The 23,187-nt window shown below is 42.2% G+C and overlaps 1 protein-coding gene across 2 annotated transcripts in view; it reads right to left on the reverse strand.

Annotated features, from left to right (window-relative positions):
- Positions 1 to 290: 290 nt before the first annotated feature.
- Positions 291 to 23,187, reverse strand: part of ctnnd2a (catenin (cadherin-associated protein), delta 2a) — a 232,945-nt gene continuing 210,048 nt past the window's right edge. For both annotated transcript variants that reach the window (XM_034212013.1, XM_034212012.1), the window contains exons 20-25: positions 19,931 to 20,183; positions 17,915 to 17,999; positions 9,214 to 9,340; positions 4,239 to 4,370; positions 3,819 to 3,895; positions 291 to 2,936 (exon numbers count right to left, since the gene is read on the reverse strand). In XM_034212013.1, the coding sequence (XP_034067904.1) occupies positions 2,511 to 2,936; positions 3,819 to 3,895; positions 4,239 to 4,370; positions 9,214 to 9,340; positions 17,915 to 17,999; positions 19,931 to 20,183 (1,100 nt within the window). In that variant the 3' untranslated portion in view covers positions 291 to 2,510. The remainder of the gene's footprint in view (positions 2,937 to 3,818; positions 3,896 to 4,238; positions 4,371 to 9,213; positions 9,341 to 17,914; positions 18,000 to 19,930; positions 20,184 to 23,187) is intronic.

The following is a 23,187-nucleotide window of genomic DNA, read 5'->3' on the forward strand; positions in this document are numbered from 1 at the left end:
TAGGAAGTCTGTGGGAGGGTAATGGTTCTGGCATCATGCTATTAACTCTTCAAAGCCCCCTAAAGTCCTTTTGAACAAAAAAAGAACGAGCAAATGGGAATAAAGCTAAAACACATCAAAGTGTGTCAGATGAACCTACACCATGCACCACATGATTCAGATTTGCTTGAGAGAAAAACACTTTATACGGTGTACATGTGAAGAAAACATCCGATAGTTGCTAATTAAGGAAAGGGTTTGACACATTTTCATCAGTTATTAAATGATTAACAGTGGCGGAGACAATGGTGTTTGATTGCAAAGAGTCTTTTTATTTTCCATGTGTTCAAGTACGGTCGTCTCTCAGTAGGGTCATCTAAGAAGCATGGACACACAATAACACACAACTCGCACCAGAGCCTGAGCATCTTCAGGTGGGATTTCTCTTTTGTCTCGATTGAGAGGGGGTTGGGGGGGGGGCCCGATCAGCAGCTTCCACGTACAGGTCAAGTGAACAAGAGTTCTGTTGTATACCACATAATCATTTTTTTCTCTGCGAACATTTGTTGCATTTAGTGACACTGACATCTGCACATAAAAATTATATATATATTTATATTTATATTCATATATTCATAGATTTGTCATTCTATATCAACAATTCATTCTAGTGATTTTTACCTTTGTTTTTCATGTTGTAAAACTGGACAAACTGTCGGTAGGAATGCCTTGTTTGGACATTGATTTATACAGGAACACACACGCACTTACACGCAACAGAGGCACACACACACACACACACGCACACACTACTACACACATGCATGCATAGATACGCTCGCTCAAGTTTACGTGTACACACACGGGCCACACATCCTGTCACATACATGCACACGTACACAAACGCACACACACATGTGTCCCTACACAAGCACGCCCACACATGCTCAGCCAACAGAGAGGCAGGTCTATACATCTATGGGAGGGAGATGTTACCCATGATCCCCAGCAATAATTACGGCTTCACCTGATCAAAACACAAGAAAATACAAACAGCAGAGGGAGTCATTCAGTCATTGTCTGTAAACTTCGACAGAATGTCCCTTTAAAGTCCTTTAGGACCAGTCCACTAGGTGTCAAAGTTTGGCACAATGTCATGTCTCTCTCTTTCTCTCTACTGTACACTGAAATGTCACGGTGGCTCTGAGACGGACCAGTTGTTATGCACAAGTGAGGATGAGAAACCACTGAAAGTTGACAAAGTCAAACAGATCAGCTCCCAAAAAGGAAAAGATTTTCCAAAGACCGAGAGTGTGCTTTAAACATACACAAATATTCTTTAGGCAGTGAAAAAGCACTTTTGTCATCAGGGACTCTGGAGCGGTGCTGTTCTGCCTATCGGATGCTGTGGCAGCCCTGAACGGCTCTTAACGTTTGAACATGTCCACAACAAAATTCATTTGATGGAGAAGACTGCGGGGTTTCCTCTCCGGCGGGGAAAAGGGCAAAACAAAAGGGTCCACTGACATCCATCATGAGAATGTCTGTTCTGCTTCTCGTGTTCGCACTCGCACTTTTTGTTGTTGCTTTGTTGTTTCAGTCAGAAGTCGGGTATGGGGGGGGAAAGAAATCATGTTTTCACAAGTGGCCCCATCAAAAACATGTGTAATATACACACTATATCACCTTTGAACTGTACACATAAAATAAAAATGCTTTTGTGAAAATTTAGAAAAGTACAAATAAAAAAAGATGTAAAATAATGATTAAAAAAAAAGTCTTTTGAAGATGACATTCTTTGAAAACTGTTGGAGAAGCATCTGTAGGCGGCAAGGCTATCGCAACAAAAAAGGGGGGGATAAAAGCAGTGCTACGTTTGTCACTTGGGTGAAATGGTAAACATCCACTTCTTGCCTTGTGCCTCATGTGCTTTCATCTTTTTCTGTGCTTTCATTCCTTCTGACCTACTCAAGAACCATCATGCCATCTTTGCCTCCCTCACATTCCTTCTGTCTTCAGAAAAAAGGTCAGGACCCTTTCTGCTCCTACAGAGTAAGAGCTCTCCCTCATCTGCTCCCCATTATTTCCTGATCCCATCTCGTTCCTCTTCTCTAGGACTCTGCATTCTCTCTCTGCTTGGTCCTCTTATCTCTTTCTATATTCTCCGGCCCACTCCTCTCTCACCCTTTCAAACACACTTCCTCATACCTACTCCCCCTTATCCACCCACCGGTGCAATGGAGCTGACTTTGAAGAAATAAAGCTGTCTGGGGGAAAAAGAAAAAGGGAAAATGTCCGCATGCACATGCACAGTCTCTCTTTGTCACTCAACCTGACTTCCTTACTTAACCCCGTCTAGCTTCCCCCTTCTTCTAGTGAACACACATGTGCTGCCACTGGCTACAAGATCCAGTTTCATCACGCCACTTGCTGTCTACTTGTGATAATCTGCTGTTGATCTCTTTCAAAAATAATCCCTTTCACACACTCACACACAGACTCTCTCTTGCCCCCCCATGGTCGTGGTCTGACTAGACCCAGGAGTCGGGTGAGGCCGGGTAGTGGTTGGTCTCGTAGTTCAGTTCGCTGTAGGGCCGAGAGGCCGAGTAGAAGTCCACGTAGTTGCCGGTAGATTTGAGGCCCAGATGCATGCGCAGGTCCTCCCGCGGGTCCCGGGGGGCGGCGCTGGAGCTTGGGGGCTGCTGGGGTTGGGCCTGAGGCTGGGCCTGAGGCTGGGCCTGAGCCTGGACCTGCGGCTGGGAGGGAGGAGCTGGGAGTCCCTGGTCCTCGTAGTACACTTCATTAAAGCTCCGGCTCTGGCTGTGAGGGGGAGGCTGCGGCGGCTGGGGTTGGGGGAAGGAAGGAGGGGGAGGGTAGGGGTCGTAGTCTTTTAGCAAGGTTGATGACGGGCTGTCCTGCTGGGGCACAGGGAGCACGACGCAGGGCTGGGCTGGAGCCTGGTTGGGGGAAGGGGGGGGTTGAAGTGGCGGAAAAGTGGTAGGTGGGGGTTAAGTGCAGCAGGCAGAAAATAAGAGTCATCAGAGAGGGAGATAAGGGGGAGAGATGGAGAGGAGAGTGGCGGAAGGAGAGTGAGCACATGGGGGAGAAGGTTTCAGAAAGGCAGGCAGTACGTGTACAAAGATAGGAAAGACCTGAAGGAAGGAACTCTTACTGTGAATTCTCTATTAAATGCAGGTATTGAAGGGGGAAATTCATCTCTAACTTTGTAACACAGGTTAGTGATTGTGTGTGTGTGTTTTTCAAAATGAAGTCATACTGTATGTGTTAAAATCCCTTTTCTCAGAAATGTCAGGTATTTAGTTGAGTTACCCATCCTTGGTTAAACCTAAAGTGTCTACCCAAAAAAAGGAACTTGTACAGGAATTATGTATTTAATACATATGATCCAACATACACATTTGACAATGTAATAATCCTATTCAGAGGCTATCCTGCTGTCTGTGACTCCTCCCTCCTCCCCAGCAGAGTCATTAATCAGAAGCAAATCATTAGCGCAACCAACCAAGGTGATGATTTTAATTGCCCGCAGGGTGGGGCTTCAGGTTGCAGTTTTCCAACGCTGCCAGAGCTGGGGGGGGGGTGGGGGGGGGTTCTGCTGCATGCTCTCTTATCACAGTGGGACACCTTTTATGTGAATGTGTGTGTGCTTCCTGCTGCTATCTCTCCTAATAACCACCTTGTCATGACAGCATATGCCAATTTATGAGAGCCCTGACGACAAGCATGCACTGCTAAAACCTGCCGTGCTGGTGTGTGACTGTTTGTACGTACCAACGTGTAAAGTGTGAAGTATATTTATAGAATCCTTATTAACCCACCTGGTTTTGCTTGATGTCATCGCTGGCGGTCAGGTAAGAGTTTCGGAACAATGTAGATGTTCCACAGGACACTTGAACTGGATGGATGCAGAATGGACAGAAAAGAGAAAGAAAACACTGTTAAGTGAATGAATGATAAGGATAACTGCTAATAATAATAATAATTCAAATTCAAAATAAAATACAGAGAGGAGGGATAGTGAAAAAGCAGTGAGAGAAAGACGCTGGAAAAGAATGAGAGGCATAGATGGAGAAAAATCAAAGTGTGTGAGTAAGAGAAGAACAATTATGTGAGACAAAAAAAGGGGAGAAAGCGAGAGGAGAAGTAGAGAGTGAAAATAGAAGAGAAAGAAGGATAAAGAAGGTAAAATAGAATAATTTCATTCATTTTGTCTCTCCATCGCACACACACACACACACCTGCCATGCCGTCTTTCCGGGATGTGTGCTCTCCTTTGTTGCTATGGAAACCAGCGTTGGTTGCCGTGGAATCGTAGTCCATCTTGCGTTCCTTCAGACTCATCATCTCTCTGGGGGAGGCTGGAGCGCTCGCTACACACACACACACACACACACACACACACACACACACACACACACACACACACACACACACACACACACACACACACACACACACACACACACACACACACACACACACACACACACACACACACACACACACACACACACACACACACACACACACACACACACACACACACACACACACACACACACACACACACACACACACACACACACACACACACACACACACACACACACACACACACACACACACACACACACACACACACACACAATAATGAGCAATAATCCCTGAACAGCATGTACATTCACACTCGGCGTGCCTATATTTGTGTGTGTGTCTCGGTCTTTCAAGGTGCACAGTCATTATTCATCATTTATCTTGTCAGTATAAGGTGTCACCTCCATCAAGGACTTTTGGGAATTCATACACACACCAGGTTTTGAATACATTATTTGAATATCAAATTTGTATGTGGTACACATTTTCTCAATTCAGGAAACACAACCAAATATCAAAAGATATATCCAGATCTGAGACTTGACAGGTGGATACAGTCTGCTTGTGATCACTGGACATGGTTCCGTCACACACACAGTCTTATTCTTTGGTCCTCATAAAGGATGACAAATGGCATGACTGGTAATGTAAACCCAAATCCTGCAAAAAGTAGAGCTCTCAGGAAATAGAAATACAAAACATACATACAGGTACGCTAATGATGGAGTACTTTCCAAGCCATGTTAAAAATAATTGTCATGGTGATCAAATATAAAGGTTTCTATACCTGACAGATCTTCAAGTTGAGGCCAAATAATGACCAGTTTTGTCAGACAAGTTTCACCCTCTTTCTCTTTCTCTCCCCTTTTGTTGCTTATTTTTCTTGCCTCTGTCTGTCTCTCTTCTCTTTCTCATACTGCCAAAATAGTCGGGATTTACGCAAAATGTCTGGACCAAAATAAGTAATGACAGAAAATCATAGTGCTGCTACCGATCCACTTTGGATGGCAAGTGGTTGGAAAATCGCAGTAGATGTTCGTTTCCATTTCTGTGTGAGTAATCCCAACCTCCCAATCCAATGAGCTCAAGTACGCTGCAATCAACCCCATGCATCATGTTCCCTATATGTGCTCTTTTTGAATAGACTTAAAAATAGATGGTATTTAACAGTGTTGATTATATAAATCTTACAAAATGTTTTATACAATACATGGTGGAAATGTGTGCTTATTTCTTGATTTATGAGTTTTTTTGCTATCTAAATATATTTGATAGTTTCCATGCACTCTCAATGTCATCCAAGATATAACTGATGGGAGGTGTTTCATGTAGTCGGGTAGTTGCAGCTAGTTTATTGGTTACTGTGACAATAAATGCTATTCCTTTTCCTATTTTCAGTTTTAAAACCTCACACTATTTCTGTCTGTCACTTTCTCAAGCATTTAGATCTACTCATCTACTTTACACACATGAACGCATCATCACACACATGCCTGTGTGCACCTATGCACAGGAGGACAGACCCAGCACACATAATATATATGCACTGTATTTATTCCACTTTCTCGCACATACACACTCAGCATGTCACAATGTAATCCCCTTATAGCATACTTATGGTGCTTACTCAGTCCCTGCTATCTTGACACATTGAATTGCCAGAATCCTGCCTACCTGTGTATCAGACCCTTAGCCATGCTTAGCTAAACATTCCTGTAACTGCCTGCCGTACACACACATGCAGTGAATATATACACACAGTATATATATATACCTCCAGAAGTGAAGGACATTCTAAACATAAGCTGTTTAGACCCGTTTAACTCAGCTTTTACGATTGCAGATGAGGACTGTAGCTATTGGAGAGAAACACTTGCTTCAATACTCAATGCGTGTGTGTGTGAGACTTCCCAACACACACACACACAGTTAATGGACTGCATTACTCTCAGTTGCGCAAGCAGAAACATTTCCCACGTTTCTGGACAAAAAAAGAGATGTAAGGCTCGCCAACAATCAGGATAAAAAAGTCTTTGTTCTCTTTGGCTATTCTATTATACCCAGATATTAGCGGTGGGGCAAAACACGTGTGTGACAAATGTGACTAGCATGATATAATAAAGGATTTAACATTTCTGGAGGGACTTTGGTATTCAAACAGATAAAGTGAGATTTCAAAGAAAGAACTTTAACCAACCCTTCAAGTTTGACATTAAAAAGCAAAGTAGCATCCTAACCTTGTCTCTGTTACTCAGCCTTTTCGTGTTGTACCAAGATATTCTATTATGCACACACACGCACATTTGTCCAAAAAAATGGTTGTGTTGAATTACATTTCAAACATTTAGCAAAGCAAACAGGGGAGACAGGAGTATAATGTTTTGACACTTTTGACATTTAATTTTCAGCATTTGTCACCTCTGCAGCAAATTCTATTAAGGCGGATGCTCAGAGCTGTCACACACCGCGGGAGACACCACCATCACTACTTGTTATGGTTACCGTGGGGACCTGGCTTTAACCGCAGGATATAAGAAGCTGGGAGACTCGTTCTATCAGTGCAAAACACAGCAGGACCCTGTGGGGGCATGATCGATAAAGAGGTCTCACTCCTCCTTTGTTTCTCTGTCTTCCTCTTAGCCTGCAAACCTCCCTTACCCCTCTCTATCTCTCTCATGGTTTCTCCACTCTGTCCTTACACTAACTCTTCCTCTCCTCCCCTCCCAGTGTGCCTGCACGCCATCATTACTCCTTCTGCTTTGATCCATCTCTAAGGGCCGGATTGCAGTCTGGAGCGTATGCAAAGAGGAGATACAGATGCATGCAGGGGTGGGTGTGTGTATCTGGGTATTGAGGCAGCCTGTAGTGAGAGTGAGAGATCAGAGGGAGAGGTGAGAAGAAAGCAGGATTACTGCAGAGAGGAGGAGAAGAATGAAACGGGTGAACGATAAGGGGAGCGGTAGAGTGGAAAGACGAGGGGGAGAGCAGAGAGGGAGAGGAGATGGGAGATATTTCCCACCTCCTCTGACCTCCTCCACTGGCATCCACACATTTCTCTCCGCACTACAATCTCAAAACTCCTTATTTTCAATGTCGCTTGCCAAAGTCAAATCCTCATGCTTCACATCCTTCTCACCGCATTAACCATCCCTCAATCCCTAATTCTTCCTGCCTCCTTGCTTTTTCTCTTTATCTCCCTCGCTGTTTATCTTCTCCCTCCCTCTTTCTCTGTCTCCTCACACACAGACACAAATACACACTTTTCTCCCCCTCTCTCACTCCCTCTGTCTCTCTCTTAGGCGGGTCCTTGAAGACCTCTAAGCCGGGAGGAAGGAAAAGTACTTTTCTGCCTCATCAGCTTGCTAAGCCCGGTGAGGAGAAAGCTCAGCTGAAGGCCCTTCTACTACCGATGCTAACAGCTAATGCTAATGTGCCCTTTGCTAAGCATGAAGGCCAATGGGCTCCAGCTAAAGGCTAACCATAATTATACAGCATGAAAGCCTGAGGAGAGCACAGCTATTTAGAATGATCGACTGGTAAATGTTGATGCTGCTGGCTAAATGTCTGAAGTTAGAGCTCATTAGAATCCATGTGTGACGTGTACCTTCTGCTTATACTCATGTCCAACATACATGTGCTCATTATCTTAAGTCTTAGTTAGTTGTATCTTTGCACCTCTTGCTTAACTCAGTTCCAAAAAGGTGGACCATTTTCACAAGGGAAAATCATTTATAACCGACCCGAATCTAGAATGTATTATGAAACTGACCGTAAAAGCACCATTTTCTGTTTAACACTTCTGTTGTTGAACTATTTAAAGAAACAACGTATACATTATTAATCGATTACGTTTATTTAAGTTCATTATCTCATATTGCTTTAATACGTACCATGCCACATCTACCTGACATGCTGACATTAGAAGTTAAACTAAATCAATCAAATAATAGAAATTCACCAAAGGAACTATTTCTAATTTTCTTATCTTAATGTTGCTTCACTTTCATCCAAATGTAAGTTTTCAAGCAAAAATTACAAGACCTTAAAGTGGATCATGCTATATTTGAAACATATATTGTAGGGCCATACCTATATTAAACATGTCTGTGAAGTTTTTTTTTCAAAATACCAAACAGATCATGCATTTTAGCTATGCCTCATTTCGCTCTATTTGCTCTTTTCCAGCCCTGTTTTTGCAAGGGCTGATTCTGCTTTTGTGGCAGACTAAAGCGCCACTTACAGGCCTGGCATATGTACTACAGCGTCTCCAGCGCTTTCAAGCGGTCTCTCATTCCCCTGATGGGTGGAGAGTTGCCCATATAGGCGGAGCACCCCTTTTCTGACGTCAGAAAAATTCAAATAATAATCAGCTCCGTTGCAGCCCCGTTTTTAGAGATTTGGGTATGGAGGAAAAGAGAGAGGGTTGTGTTTTCTGACACTTGGTGAGTTCCCTGACACACCGGGGACACATATTCATGTATAAAAGACCTACAAAAGTGCATTTTGCATGATAGGTCCCCTTTAAATGTGTTGAGGGCAGGTGGATGATTTGCTGTGGAAAACTCCTGACATGGAAACTGCTGTTTGTGTATAAAGCACTATGGTCTATTTTACTCACCATTTTTAGAGTCATCCACTGTGGCACCTGAACTTCTTAAGGCCCCATTGCCAGATCATTATTTATTTGTTCTAACCTCTTAATTTAAAACTTCTTTAGGTGGGGAAAATCACTTTGCAACATGATGTTTAGAAAGCTGAGGTAGAAGAAGCGAAACACGCAAACACTGAAGCATATAATACAGTATGTACTATTCATAGTAAATGTCAGATGTGCCTCACCAGAGCGGTTGTTGGGGGACGTCCTGACGGGGGAGACGGAGGGAGTTCGTGAGGAGGAGTAGGGCCTCTGTCTGTCTCTCTCTATCGTTGAGGCAGAGCCCACAAAGTGATACTGGGAGTAACCATCCTGCAAAACAAACACAAACAAAGAAGAAATTGTTTATCATTCGTCTTCAAGACCAATATTCAGTTGGAGAAGTGTTTGTTTAGTGTTCACAGTGAAACACATTATACATCGATGTGTACAAAGAGAGGTCTACTGTCACATGGTCCATTCCCTTTGCAACATTTGAAACAAATATATGTGTTTTTTTATGAAAATTATGACAAATTATACCTGGCAGGAAATGGAAAGTTTTCATGGATGTTGCTCTTGATTCAGCTGAAGAGCTAAATCTGAAGTCTGCATGTTTAACTAAAACATGAATATTTTGTTGAGAAATATCAATATTATATTTATTGGGTTTACCACTGGGGTAGGTGAATCCACCATGCATTCTGGCCATCAAAGCCCTCACAACACCCACACTTTTTTTACACCACAAATTGAAACACTTGCATCAAGCCTGAGCTTAGTAAAAGTCCCACTGTCGCTGTAGAACAAAAATAAAAACAACTAACAAATCCACAAGCATAATTATAATAGCTTTGTTTCTGTATTAGTTTAGCGGTGATTGGAGCAAAGCCCTTTTCATAAAAATGGATTATGAAAGTCAACAACAATCACAGAGCTGGAACCAAATTCAATTTAGCATTGAGATAATTGGGTACCTCTGAAGGGACAGCGCATGCACATGATAAAAGCCAACGCAGACATGTTCCATCATACATTTAGTGCCTGGGGGCTCTGCAGTGGGAAAACTGGTTAGGCTGCTGTGACTGAGTCCAAAGGAGAGGTGAATCACTTCAGTAGAGTGAGACTGGAGGATGAGAGATGGAGGAGACGGGGCAGATAGATGAGGGAGGGGGGGGGACAGGGTAGCTGAGAAAGACAAAAGATGACAGAAAGTAATGAGGAGGAGGAAGATGGAGGGAGAGTAATGACAGGAGAGCAAAGATATCGAGAGGAGGAGAGGGGTAATGAGAGGAAGAGGCGCAGATGGAGAGGCAGAGAGAGAGGGAAGGCTGGACTGAGTCCCATGTCCTCCCCTGACTCCTGGCACAGGACTGACAGAAAGCTGCATCCTCTGACACACAGTAGTTCAAAGGTAGCTCCCTTCCTTCATTCAGCTTAATCTATTTATCACCATCTCCTCTGGTCTCCGACTCACTCACCTTGTTTTACATTCTCTTTCTCCTTTCCCCCCCGAACACATCTCGTTATACACCATGTAACCTCTTTATGGAACACTGGGTCCAGCACAATTGGACAAAGTGTCCTGCTGCTCAAACACGGTCGCTGAATATTGAATGACAAATGTATTTTGCAGAGTGAGGCGTGCTGTCTGCCGCCCATAAATGTGGCGCACAAATGGGGGCCAGTAATGATCCGCAGGCTTCCTTAAGGGGGCCCCCGAGCAAAACAGGCAATAGTTCAACTCTACAATAAATGAATTCACAAGAAGGATACTAATTGGAGAAGAGCGTACAGAGGAGGATATATAAACATGTTCTGTCACAGCCACACATGTCATAGAGATGTTCTTTGTGCATAACTTTGCCTACAAGTACTACTACTTTAAGGTTGTAAAAAACATTGTATTGCACACAGGATAATGCATATGCTGTACCAGCTTGTTCCAGCTCTTGATTCTATCAGGTTTATTGGGTAAAATAGTCAAATCCATTATTCTTCATAATTCAGTTTCTTTGTGGAATCCACTCAAATGTAAAACAATATTGTTTCCTGGCACATCAATTAGTGTGTGCTGTCTGGCCCACCAGCCAGCCAGTCAGGTTTAATGTGTTCAATAAATATTAAATCAACATCAAAATGTAATATGGGACCAAATCTGACAGCAGCTGTTCCCCCCTCACTTTGCACTCTGTCAGAGGTGCAATGTGTGCGTACTGTGTAACCTCACATTGTAACTTAACCATGTGTCTCCACACCTGCAGACATCAGCTCTCTGGTGCCCCATCACCCACCCCCATCCCTTTATCTCTCACACACCCTTTAACACTCCTACTCTGCCCCTACAGCAAAAATGAGAGCAGAAAAAAAGTGTTGCCAGGCAACCATTTCGCCTGTTGCTCTCACCATCACTGGATGGTAAGTTGAAGGTCGGGGGAAAATAGCGATTACTGCCCCAACAAATGAGATGTGTGTGTGTGTGTGTGTGTGTGTGTGTGTGTCTGGCGGCGCTCATGCCAGACAGCAATTATGGCAGAAACTGTAAAAGGTTACACATGATGAGTGGGGGGGCTCCCCTCTGGGCCTTGGCCATCACTGCACACTGTCATTCTTCAGCCCTTCAATCCATTTCTCTCTATCACTTATTTCACACTCAGATTTAGAGATTTATAGCAGCGAGCTCTTCACTCACACGTGATCCATCTACCTCCCCTGGAATAATGTAACCTTGACCTTTGCTTTCTTTATTTTGGTTGCTTGTGGTTCTGTTGATTTAGGATTTGACCTTTCTGCTACTGTTGTGTTTATTGGAAAGGGCAAGAAAACCATAAGAGTGTGCTGCATTTCTGCTTTTAGTATATCCGTAAATACTGTTGTTAGCCTCCACTGAGAAGGCTATATCAACTACCCCCCCATCTCCTCTTGGTCTGTCTCTCACTGTCTCCTACAGGTGAACATCAGAGTGAGGCAGCCTCTGAGGCTAGGTTTGATGTCTACTGAAGCTTTTCCTCTCTTTCTAGCTGATTTCCCTGTTTACGCTGTGTGGCAGTGGATGATGAATTAGTTTTAGCTGTCGAGACCAAAAGCACGTAATCTTTTCATTCTTGCAACAAATCATTAAAAGCACTGTGTATTTGAGCGATTGTCACAAATTCTACAGTCTAAAAATCAATAAAATCAGGCTCAGACTCAAACTGTGCGAACGATTGTGCAAACGAAATATTGGAAGAAAAATGATATAAAATGTTAGAAAATAGTGAAACATTTATACCTGGTTTCTCAATGTACAAGGTCGTCTCTTTAAATGTCTGGTATTGTGAGCATAAAAGTTAAAGATATTAAGTTTAAAACTAAATGAAACAAAATAAACTCAGAATATCACCACAAATTAAAGGCTAAAAATAGAACGTATTCCTTTGATTTTATAGGAACATCCTGGGCATTTTGAACTCAATAATTTTCTGTGAATGGCAAGGCTGTGCAATCAATGAACACACACATTCACAACACACACAAATATATCGCTCAATCCTATTCCACAAACACACCCACATACTGAACTACACATCCCTGGAACATATTGTAAATCTGTCACGTGTGACAAACAGCATCTCTCTGACCTTGAACCCCGTCTGTCATAGCCTGTATCTGTTTCTGTGATTTGTGTGACGTGTGTGACATGAGAATAATGTGTGTGTGTGGGTGTGTGTGTGGAAAATAGAGAGTATGTCTGATTAAGTCCCCAAGAAAGATTATTTTTATGAAGAAAGGAGGCAAGGTAGCCCGAAATGACATGTTTAACACTGATATGACAAAGTATAAATGTGTGAATATAGAGCATTACAATCTGTGTTCTGCTCCTTGGTTTGAGCCAGGGAGAAATAGAACATATGTTAGTTTAAAGGACATGGATCATTTTATCCTTGTGTTCCTATTAGGAAGGATTTCTTTTTTCACAAAGTGACCTGTGGCTTCCCTCCTAGGGACTAGATGAAACAGTACACACACACACACACACACACACACACACACACACACACACACACACACACACACACACACACACACACACACACACACACACACACACACACACACACACACACACACACACACACACACACACACCACACACACACACACACACACACACACACACACACACACACACACACACACACACACACACACCACACACACACACACACACACACACACACACACACACACACACACACACACACACACACACACACACACAAAGAGAGAAAGAAAGAGGACACATCCTGCCAAAAATCCAAATAAACTTGGGTAAAAGTTTTACTGCACTTCCGGAGACTGTAATACATGATTTATCTTAAAGTGAGTGCTAGTGTTGCTACAAACAGATTTTTGCTTTGGTTTATTGATGGTTGCTACACCACTGATCTTTCAAGTCATCTCAGACGCTATTTTAATACGACTTACTGTTTATTTATGGGCTCTCAACTTTTGGTTTTATATTGCCGGGCAGCCCAGCCCCGTTCTGTTGCATTTATTTTTTCTCTCTGCATCTGTCCCAGACTAGACTGCTCCCATGGCACTGCTGTAGGAAGTGATTAACTCTTCTTACTAACGTTTGACAAAAACACACTTTTTCAAAGACACTCACACACAGAAACAAACATGTACCCCAGTCTATTACTACTACACAGTTGGGAAGTATGTTTCAAAATGCTCTCATTACTTCAGGACTTCAAAGCAAACAACCCTTCGCCAAGACAGCTCAAACTGTCTCATTATTGACCCAACACCCCTTTTCTAAAACTACACACACAGTCAGCATGTCGTTGTGCCCCTGGGCAAGACACTTCACCCCAAATTGCTCCTGTGGGGATTGTCCACAGTACTGAATGTATGTAAGTTGCTTTGGATAAAAGCGTCTAACAAGTAACATGTAATGTAATAACTAAGAAATGCTTATTTTGTTACATTTCAAGCATTCACCTCACTTTCTATCCTTACTTCCCTCGCTTTTCTTTCCTCTTTGGTGGATCTATCTTTCTTCGCCTTTGCTCACAAACATTTTGCAGAGACATCCGACTCCACTCTCGTCTAAATTGTATGCTAATCCATGTTTGGATTGGAGACTAACAGGATTTTTGCTGCAGCTAACACCCATGACTTGGGGAGACGTGTGGTGCAGTGGGTTGTGCGTTGGTGTTCGGATCAGGGGTCACAGGTTCAAACCCCACTGCAGTCAGCATGTCGTTGTGTCCCTGAGACACTTCACCCCAAATTGCTCCTGTGGGGATTTCCCACAGTATTGAGTATGTAAGTCGCTTTGGATAAAAGTGTCAAACAAGTGACATGTAATGTAATGACCTAATACGTCATGCAGGGATAGAGCAGTCATTTATTGCGAGCTCTGGACTTGGGTGATAAAGTAAACAGTAAGGTATGGTGTCCATCAGGATTTAAAAATCATTTTTAGAGTGACATTGTCAGACAATTGAAATTGTGCTGCTTTGAATAAAAGTAGTTCTAGATAACAGCGTCATCAGGCTTTTGATCTAGATGATGATAAAATACAGGTGGCTAAAACAGGACAGACTGCAGAGGATATTTTACATCAATTTAAAGATGATGGATACACTTTTTGGGAGTGAGAAGTCTTGTATTTCAGTAATGATCTGGTTTAAATGAGACAGATCCAAAACAAAGATTGATTGTGTGTCAATCTTACACAAGTCTTTCTTTTAATATCTGCCTTTATCAAATCCTTTTTCCGTCAAAAAAAGGCTCCTAAGGTAAAGATAGGTTGGGTAAAACATGTACAAATAAATAAGTAGTCACAAAAGACGGCAACCTTTTTCTAGGTGCCAAGAAAAGCCAATGTCTTTCACATCTGATAGCTGGAGTGTATGCCATCCAGTGGAGTGTAACACGGTTCTGTGGCAATGATTAGAGAAGTTTGAAGCAGATGAGGCGCCAAGGGGATAGTGTTCAGTGGGATACTTGGGACGAGAGGATGACGAATGAAGAGAGAGGCCACAGTCGTCAGGATGAGACGAGCAGAGGCTGATGCCACGGGGCGGCCTGTCCTGAAGTGACTGCAGTCAGAAGTCTGGGGCTCGGACAGCCCACTGCAGAGTCACCATGCAAGGAATTCACTGGATTTCATTCTGGGTCGAATATATTTTTCTATAAAATCAGGTGGGAGACCATTTCATGTGGGCACGAATGTATTTCTCTTCTTTCTAATGAAAATACCTTGAAAAATGTTGTTTTTGTTCATTAGTTTGTAGAATGAGGGCTCAGTCTTCCTCATTTTTAGAGGTTTAACAAGAGCTTTGAAAACTGAAGTGCGGGTACTTGATATTCAACAGTATCTGAGGAGGAAAACAACAAAAGAAGAAATGACTTGTTGAAGTGAAGCATGTAGTGGTTCTCGATGAATCTCTCTTGGTGTTCTCCTGAATGTCTTTCAACAAAGTTCTCATTAAAAGCTGAAATTGGGACAATACTTAATATATAAATACTTGCCCACAAAACAGATTAAATAATTGGGAATAGGGCTTCGGAAGGTAGTCGACTAGAACACCTCATTACAAGCATATACAAAGATGTCTTTGTCGCAGAGCTGAAGTTGTTGATACAAACATGCATCTCCAAGACATGAAAAAAACAAGTTCCTTAGTGATTTTGTTCCCTTCACACAGAGATGAAATAACACATACAAAGCCAAGGACACCTACTTGGAATGTGTTACTTCATATTTCTGCATCTTAATGGAACGCACATTTAAGGCTTTGGCGGGCTGAATGAAAGGTAACCTTGGTTGAAGTTATTCATTCAAAACACTCATTACAAGTGAGAGGAACAGAACATCTGTCCTTACCTATTAATCACGATGCACGAGTGTGTGGACCTTTGTCATTTATATAGGAGCAAAAGATCCCAAGGGAGGAGAAAGTGGGTTTTCAACTGTGTTTGTGTGTGTGTGAAAGAGACAGATAAAAGAGTGTGTCTGAGTGGGAGCAGCACACACAGCTCATCATTTCTCTACACCTTATTCAGTTTTCTCACTACTTTCTTGTTTGTGCCATTCTCCGTGAGTTACGAGTTACTGAATAATGAGCTGCAGTTTCCCTGTAGCCAGCAGCATTAACGCTATTCAGTCTTGCTGATGGACTAAATAACCATTAGCACAATGTTAGCTTGTTTGTATGTCTGTGTTGAAAAAACCAACAATGGGCTAGAGACTAACACAAAGGTATTGATCCACCTGCCTCTGCAAACACTGTTGCTGAGTTTTGAAGGTTCCCAACTGAGCTCCATTATTCTTGTGTGTGGAGGTGGTTATGACTGACCTCAAGGCCAAAGCGTGCGTTCAAGACAAAGAAACAAAACCCTCCATACACACACAATGGTTATATTATATATACTGCACAAAACAAGCCTCAAAACAATTAAAAAGTAAAGCAACCGCAAACAACCAACCCTCCTATTCCCAACTTTGTATCAAACTACGAGTCAAACAATAATGCTCTGCTACCTTTGTAGTACACCTGTGTTAACATTTTGGATTCAAAACAAACACCTTGTTAATGTTAAGCCAACTAAACTACTTGGTTATGTAAAATATTGGGTTAAAATCACTTCATTTGTTTGTAATGTAACTTTAAATAGCTCAATAATAGTGGCCTCCTGGTTGACAGTCATGAACTCTTTATACTGTCTTATACATGACTCAGGGCGTTCATAATCGAGCACATTAGGCATGATTTTGCGGTTATAATAAATGACCCTCACAGTGATGAAGATGATAGTTTCATGGTCATATTTCTCCCAGTTGTATATTTTGTAAACATCAAATCAATACCATAAACCTCAACAAAACGCTGACTGATAGTAGGAGTTTGTGCCAAGGTCTGGCTGGATGTCGATAGCAGAATGAAATTAGTTTAGCGGCATCACTTCTCACTGAGTCTGGAGACAACAGGAAATCCTGACAAGGCATAGTCCTGGGCAAAAAACAAGGTGGAATTCATCCAGTGACGTTTCAGCTTAGTATATTAGAACATACAGGTTGTTCTTAAATCTTCAGCAGTCTAAATAAAAAATAAATGCAGCTTTCTATTCAGATAGGAGTAACTGGTAACTTTAACTGTGTATCAGTTGTGTTTAATTGCTTCATTATACAGTACTGGCAGAGATTCATCCTCAACACCTGCCGCAGTCAAATGGAAAAGTCCCCATCCTAATATAGTTCATCTGCAGGTAGTTCAAGATCAGTTCACCATATAAATGAATTACTTGTTTAATGGCAAAGGCAGTCTGTCAAAAACCTAATATAATCAGCAGGAGTGCTACTGCCAGCAATTGAGACCTTGCTCTTTTTTTTTTACTAAAGCGCATTACTTTTCTTTACAACAAAGGGGTATCCAGATCATAGCAAGGTACATAGTGCAATTCATTGAGATGAAACATCAATGACTCTGTATCAGATCCCCAGGAGATTTGCAAAGCACTAATTAATTCATAGATGGTGTCAATTTAACCAAGATATTATGCTTCAAGCTGATTATCTGACGATATGAAGATTGATTTAATTTCTCTGTTTTACAATAATGTTTTATGTTAATATTATCTTTTAGAAATGGGATTATTATTGCAGGAATGGATCTCATACCTTCAGCCAGAAGCCATACTAGGCTGTCTATGACAGTGGGAGAGTAAGTAGAAGATTAATGTTTGCCTTGGAGTGTGTGACAAAAAGTAGTAGTAAGGAAAGTGAAAAAATGCATTTGTTATGCACTAAATAATACTGTTTGGGGTAGAGAGTGACAGGAAATATAAAAAAAGGTTTAGCAGGAGACAAACAGGGTCACAGGAATTGGGCACACAGTTTGTGCTTCGTCCTACCTTCTTGTAGAGGGAGCGCAGGTCTCTGTACTGCCACATGCTGCTGAGGACCTGAGAGGCTGCCTTCACCACCTTGGCCGAGTGTCTGGAGATAGGTAGAGGAGGAGAGAGAGTTATTTCTCTGAGAACTTTCCCTGTGGATAATGTTGCTCTGTTATTCTGTCCCCTGTCTTTACCAGCTGTGGAGGCCTGTGGCACTTGTGACCACTTTAAGAGTAAGGGGGCCATTGCTCATTTCAGCAGAGAATAATTTTCTTTCGGGGAAAACAGAGAGTTTCCAGATGAGTTTAAAATGACCCTCTATGCCATGCTAATGGTCCCAACCCTGCCACTTAGCTGACAAATGACTCCAGTAGGAGTCAGTTCAGAAGCCCTGCCTTTCTAACAGCTACAGATGGCAGCAGAAATGATGCTCATTTTACATTTGTCAACCACGCTTACAAAAGTCCTCCTGAAAACTCATGAATCACAGTAATGCGTGAATAAGGCGATAACAACATGCAACCTCAAATGTTATTAACTATTGTAATCCTTGCAAGATTATGAATTTATGATATGAGCTGTATTTAAATTACGCATTAAGTGTCAGCTTTGGGAAAGAATGAGGCAATATTTACACGTGTATCATTCTTTTTTCTATTAATTGTATATTTCAGTTTGAAAATAAGTTAGCAAATAGTGGCTGCTGTCTGTGAAAATGCTGCAATGGACAATTTCCCAAAATGAGAGTGTGTGTGATTATGTGAATGTATTATGGCTCTGCTGATAAGGAGCTTTTATCCTCGGTGTACCTATCGTGGGGAAATGAAGATGTGTGGGAGCATTAGCAGCTACCCACCCTCCCTGTGAAATGTGCGCTGGCTGTAAGAAGGTTCCTTCCAGCACCTCATCTCTCTCTGTAATGGCCCCCCTGAGCACCGTTCCCTGAGCAGACTGAGTCTCTCTCCATAACCGTAAATGAACATTTGACCTGCGTCTGATAACACTCGGGCGTCATGGCAAACCCTGACATAGTAGTTGCCATAGCAGCGAGGCAGAACACCCTGCAGGGTCTCCCATGGCGACAGGGGTTACATTCCTGCTGCATCTTCCATGTTCTCTGACCAGCGTCTGTGGATGAGCGGTCACAGGGAGGCAGGTGCAGCGATGAGTGATGGATGCAGGGCCACATTAAAGACCTGGTCACTACTGAGGCTACAGGGTGGGCTGAATGATGGGTTGACAGGTATGGCGCAAAACCACACTGAGAATCTCATTATATATTTTTCTGGGATTTACATATCAGGGTTCAGGCTCAGTTATTCAGGGCTGGTTGGCCTTGATTATGAGGGAAGACAGATCAAATCAAAACATTACCCAGAGAAAAGTGCATATACAATGTAGCATTTAGTACATTTTCCACCTGATTGTTTACATTTCTGTGTCAGAAACCAATGCTTTTGCTGTGAGAGTTACAGTCAGTGTTCTTCACCTTTCCAGAGAGGAATCCCGGTTTTAAAATCTAGTAGTACGTTTCATCATCATGACCTAACAACCACTTTCACAGCAGCACAGGCACATCTGTTCTGGGGTTATAAATACACATGGCATACATTTCTATAAACCTACAATACATATTTTTTCTTCAGATTTGTATTAGCATTCTGGGGCTCATGCAAATGCATTTACTTTAAGTCGTAGGGATGAACTCTGTGGTTCCACTGTAGCTCAGAAGCGTGCCACTAACACTGTAATGCAGGTTATATTCTGGTTCTGAGCTTGTAAAGATTACAGCCACTCGAAGCACTGTAAGGTATTTTTGGAGATCAACCATTGACAGAGAAATTGTCCAACTTTCAGCCACTTCACACCTGCAAAACCTGTGAATAGGCCTTAAGGGTTTCCAAATGCGTACCTTTGGATAAGTGCCTATACAATAATACACAACCTATTATATATTTTTTTTCTTCAGTTTGTCTAACCTGTTATTCAACAAATCAATAACTTCTTATGGTTTCAGAACTTTTGCCGACTCACTTGTCTCCTTTGCTGCGGGCTATGCCGATGAGTTTTTCTATGCCCCCAGCATCACGCAGGGCTTTGGCGTTCTCCATGTTCTTGGTGATGACTTCGTGTAGCGCGCAGCAGATGGCAGTCACCGTGTCGTCGGACATGGCCTTGCTGGGAGGTCCTGTGGTCCCGGAGGTCCCACTGCTGGTGGCGTTGTTGTTGCTGCTGCTACTACTACTGCCTGGTAACCGATGGATCAAATCTCGCATGGCATATTTACCTGTTGAATGGAGAAAATGAAGGAGAGGAACACAAAACATTGTCAAAATGGTTGTGTCTGCACATTGTACAGTATGAATGTTTTTTTTCCAAAAATAGTTTTTGTATTGTGTTTGTGAACAATAGTAGAGACACAGAGGCTTCTGGGTCAAGCTTTGACAAAATGTTTTCCAAATGAAGTGAAAAACAATGCATGGGACTCAGGGTTTATAGATACTCTTTTAGACAAGCATTTATATTTAGTGTGCGTAATGACTGTACGATGATAAAACCCATGTACAGTAAAGATACTTCAAACCATCTCTGACATGAACGTAAAATTGCCCTTCTACAATTTTTTTTACAGCGAAAGTCTGGTCCAGCAAGTGAGCAGTGTACACTGCAAATCCTCTGACGCACACACACTAATCCAAACATCCTGAGAATCCAATAAACATGGCGACTGGTGGTATTTTAGTGAGAGGCTGGCATATGAAGAAAATGAAAGAAAACGGACATTTAGAGAACGAGTTGTTGGAGAGATCGAAATAAGAGAGGAGGTAATTAAGAAATGTAGGAGATGTTATCAGGAAGGAAGTAAGTGAGAGTCCTGAGAAAATGGAAGCGATAGCATTTGGAGGGAAGGGGACTTTATTGTAATCAGGAAACATTTAACTGTTATTTCCTGCAGTGAAAGTGAGATCCCCGAAAATGACTGGGGACAGGGGCCAATTAGGGAGAGATCAGAGCCAGTGGGTGATGAGTGGAAGAATGCAGGAGAGGAGAGGAATTGAAGAGATGAGAGGGAAGAGGAGATTGTGCTGACTGAGGTGCTTTGTGGAGATTCATCAAACATGAGCGGCAGTCAAAAGGTAAGAAATGCCCTGACCATCATAAATCTGTCAATTACTCTTGAATCATCTTGGGCCCCCTGGGAAAACACCCCACAGGTCATGTTCTAGGAAATTGGATACAGAGGTGATTGTTGAATAATGAACAATGGCTAAATTGGGGTTATTTTTGAACATAATCCACTCAATAGAAACAGGACAAGGGCTCTTTCTCTAATGCACATTCAAAAGGTTCACTCCGTCAGCTGAGCATCTCCACATGAATGAATACCATTACATCCTCACTGGCAGCGGAAAAAAAGTGAAGCCAAAATGCTCAATCTGCAATAAATGAAAAACAGTTATGGGTTTTTCTTCGTATTATAACAACTCATTTTCACAGTAAAACTACGGAACTGCCACTATGCATCAGACGGTATAATCTTCTGCATCCCATGGTGCTACTTTGAATTTATTAAGTCTCCGTGAAAAATGTAAGTAAAGACAAGACACCCTTATTGCTTACAGATGTGTTCCTTCCTTTATATGACGCAATCACAACCAAATCAGAGCCTAAAATCTCTCTTTCCTTTTCTTTCTTTCTTCTTAATATATATATTTTTTAAATGCCCCATTTTTTTCATAACGCTGAATGTTTTTCCCCGAACAATATATCGCTGACATCCGAGGAGCCCTTACAGGCTGGTGCTAAATCCCTCGCCCGTCTTACCTCTAAATAGTTTAAGTGATCTGGGCTGCAAGCTATTCACAGAGCAGGAAAATCAGATGATATCTTCAACCTTCATGGGGTAAGGGAAGGCAAAAACACACACTCACGAAACAGAAGATGGATGCATGACTATATACAGTTTGTGCCCTTGTTCCACAAACATTGTTGTGCACGTTTGAATATACCAACGGCACTCATTAAAAAACATGGGGGCTTCAACACATACGCAGTGTACGCACATACAGATTTGCACAATCACACACAAAGACACATGCAAACTCTTTCCGTAAGGATGGAGTTGTGAGTTAATTGGCAAAGTGTTATCTCAGGCTGGCAGGCTGAGCAGAGGTTAAGCGGTCATTGTCTTTTGGCTGTGGGGAGAAAATTAAGCTGCATCCAAAGAGGGAGACTCATTATTTGACTGACTTGAATCAGAGTGTGCTGACTGATTTACCGGCTGATTCATTAACTCCTTCTTGATTTAATGATCCGGCTCATTTTTGAGTGAGTGACTGAATTATTTACTGACTGACTGCATGACTAATTTACCGACTGACTGCCAGATAATTTACTGCATGAATGGCTGACAATTAATTGATTAACTGTCTGAGTGATATAGTGAGTGACTAGTTTATTAACTGACTAACTACAGGGAATTAAGTAATAAGAAAAGGAAGGTTATGAGTATACATAACGATTTTAGAGATATATCCACGTGTATGTGTTTGTTTACTATAGTAGTATTTCCTGCTTACAGATAGATTCTCTAATAGTCTGCTGTCAGCACTTAGATGAAATACACACACACACACACACACAAACACACACACACACACACACACACACACACACACACACACACACACACACACACACACACACACACACACACACACACACACACACACACACACACACACACACACACACACACACACACACACACACACACACACACACACACACACACACACACACACACACACACACACACACACACACACACACACACACACACACACACACACACACACATCCCTATCGGTCTCTGCAACGTCGTCACATTCCTCTCATAGGGGGGAGAGTAACTGAGACGGTGATATGGATGAAGAGAGGAAGAGGAGGGGGAACAGCATAGTGGGCACCCATGTTAGAGATAGTGGGAATATAAACAGGGGGAATGACTGAAGGAGAAAGAAAGCAAATACAAAAACAAACAAATGCAATTTGAAGTTTTGCAAAAAACTGAAGAATCAAAGAAATAGGCCACGCTGATTTCCAACACTTTAATAACAAACCTTGTTAGAGGAAGACCCTGCCTCCTGGTAATCACTGACTGCTAGCGTGACTGATGGTGTCACACACACCTCATCTTGACTACACACAAACACACAGCAATGCATGCACACTAATACACATCCCAGCTGAACATACACATTGCTCAGTATCTGGCTCCCGCGTTGTTT

This window comes from Gymnodraco acuticeps, unplaced genomic scaffold (genome assembly GCF_902827175.1).
Source record: "Gymnodraco acuticeps unplaced genomic scaffold, fGymAcu1.1, whole genome shotgun sequence".
Taxonomy (NCBI): Eukaryota; Metazoa; Chordata; class Actinopteri; order Perciformes; family Bathydraconidae; genus Gymnodraco; species Gymnodraco acuticeps.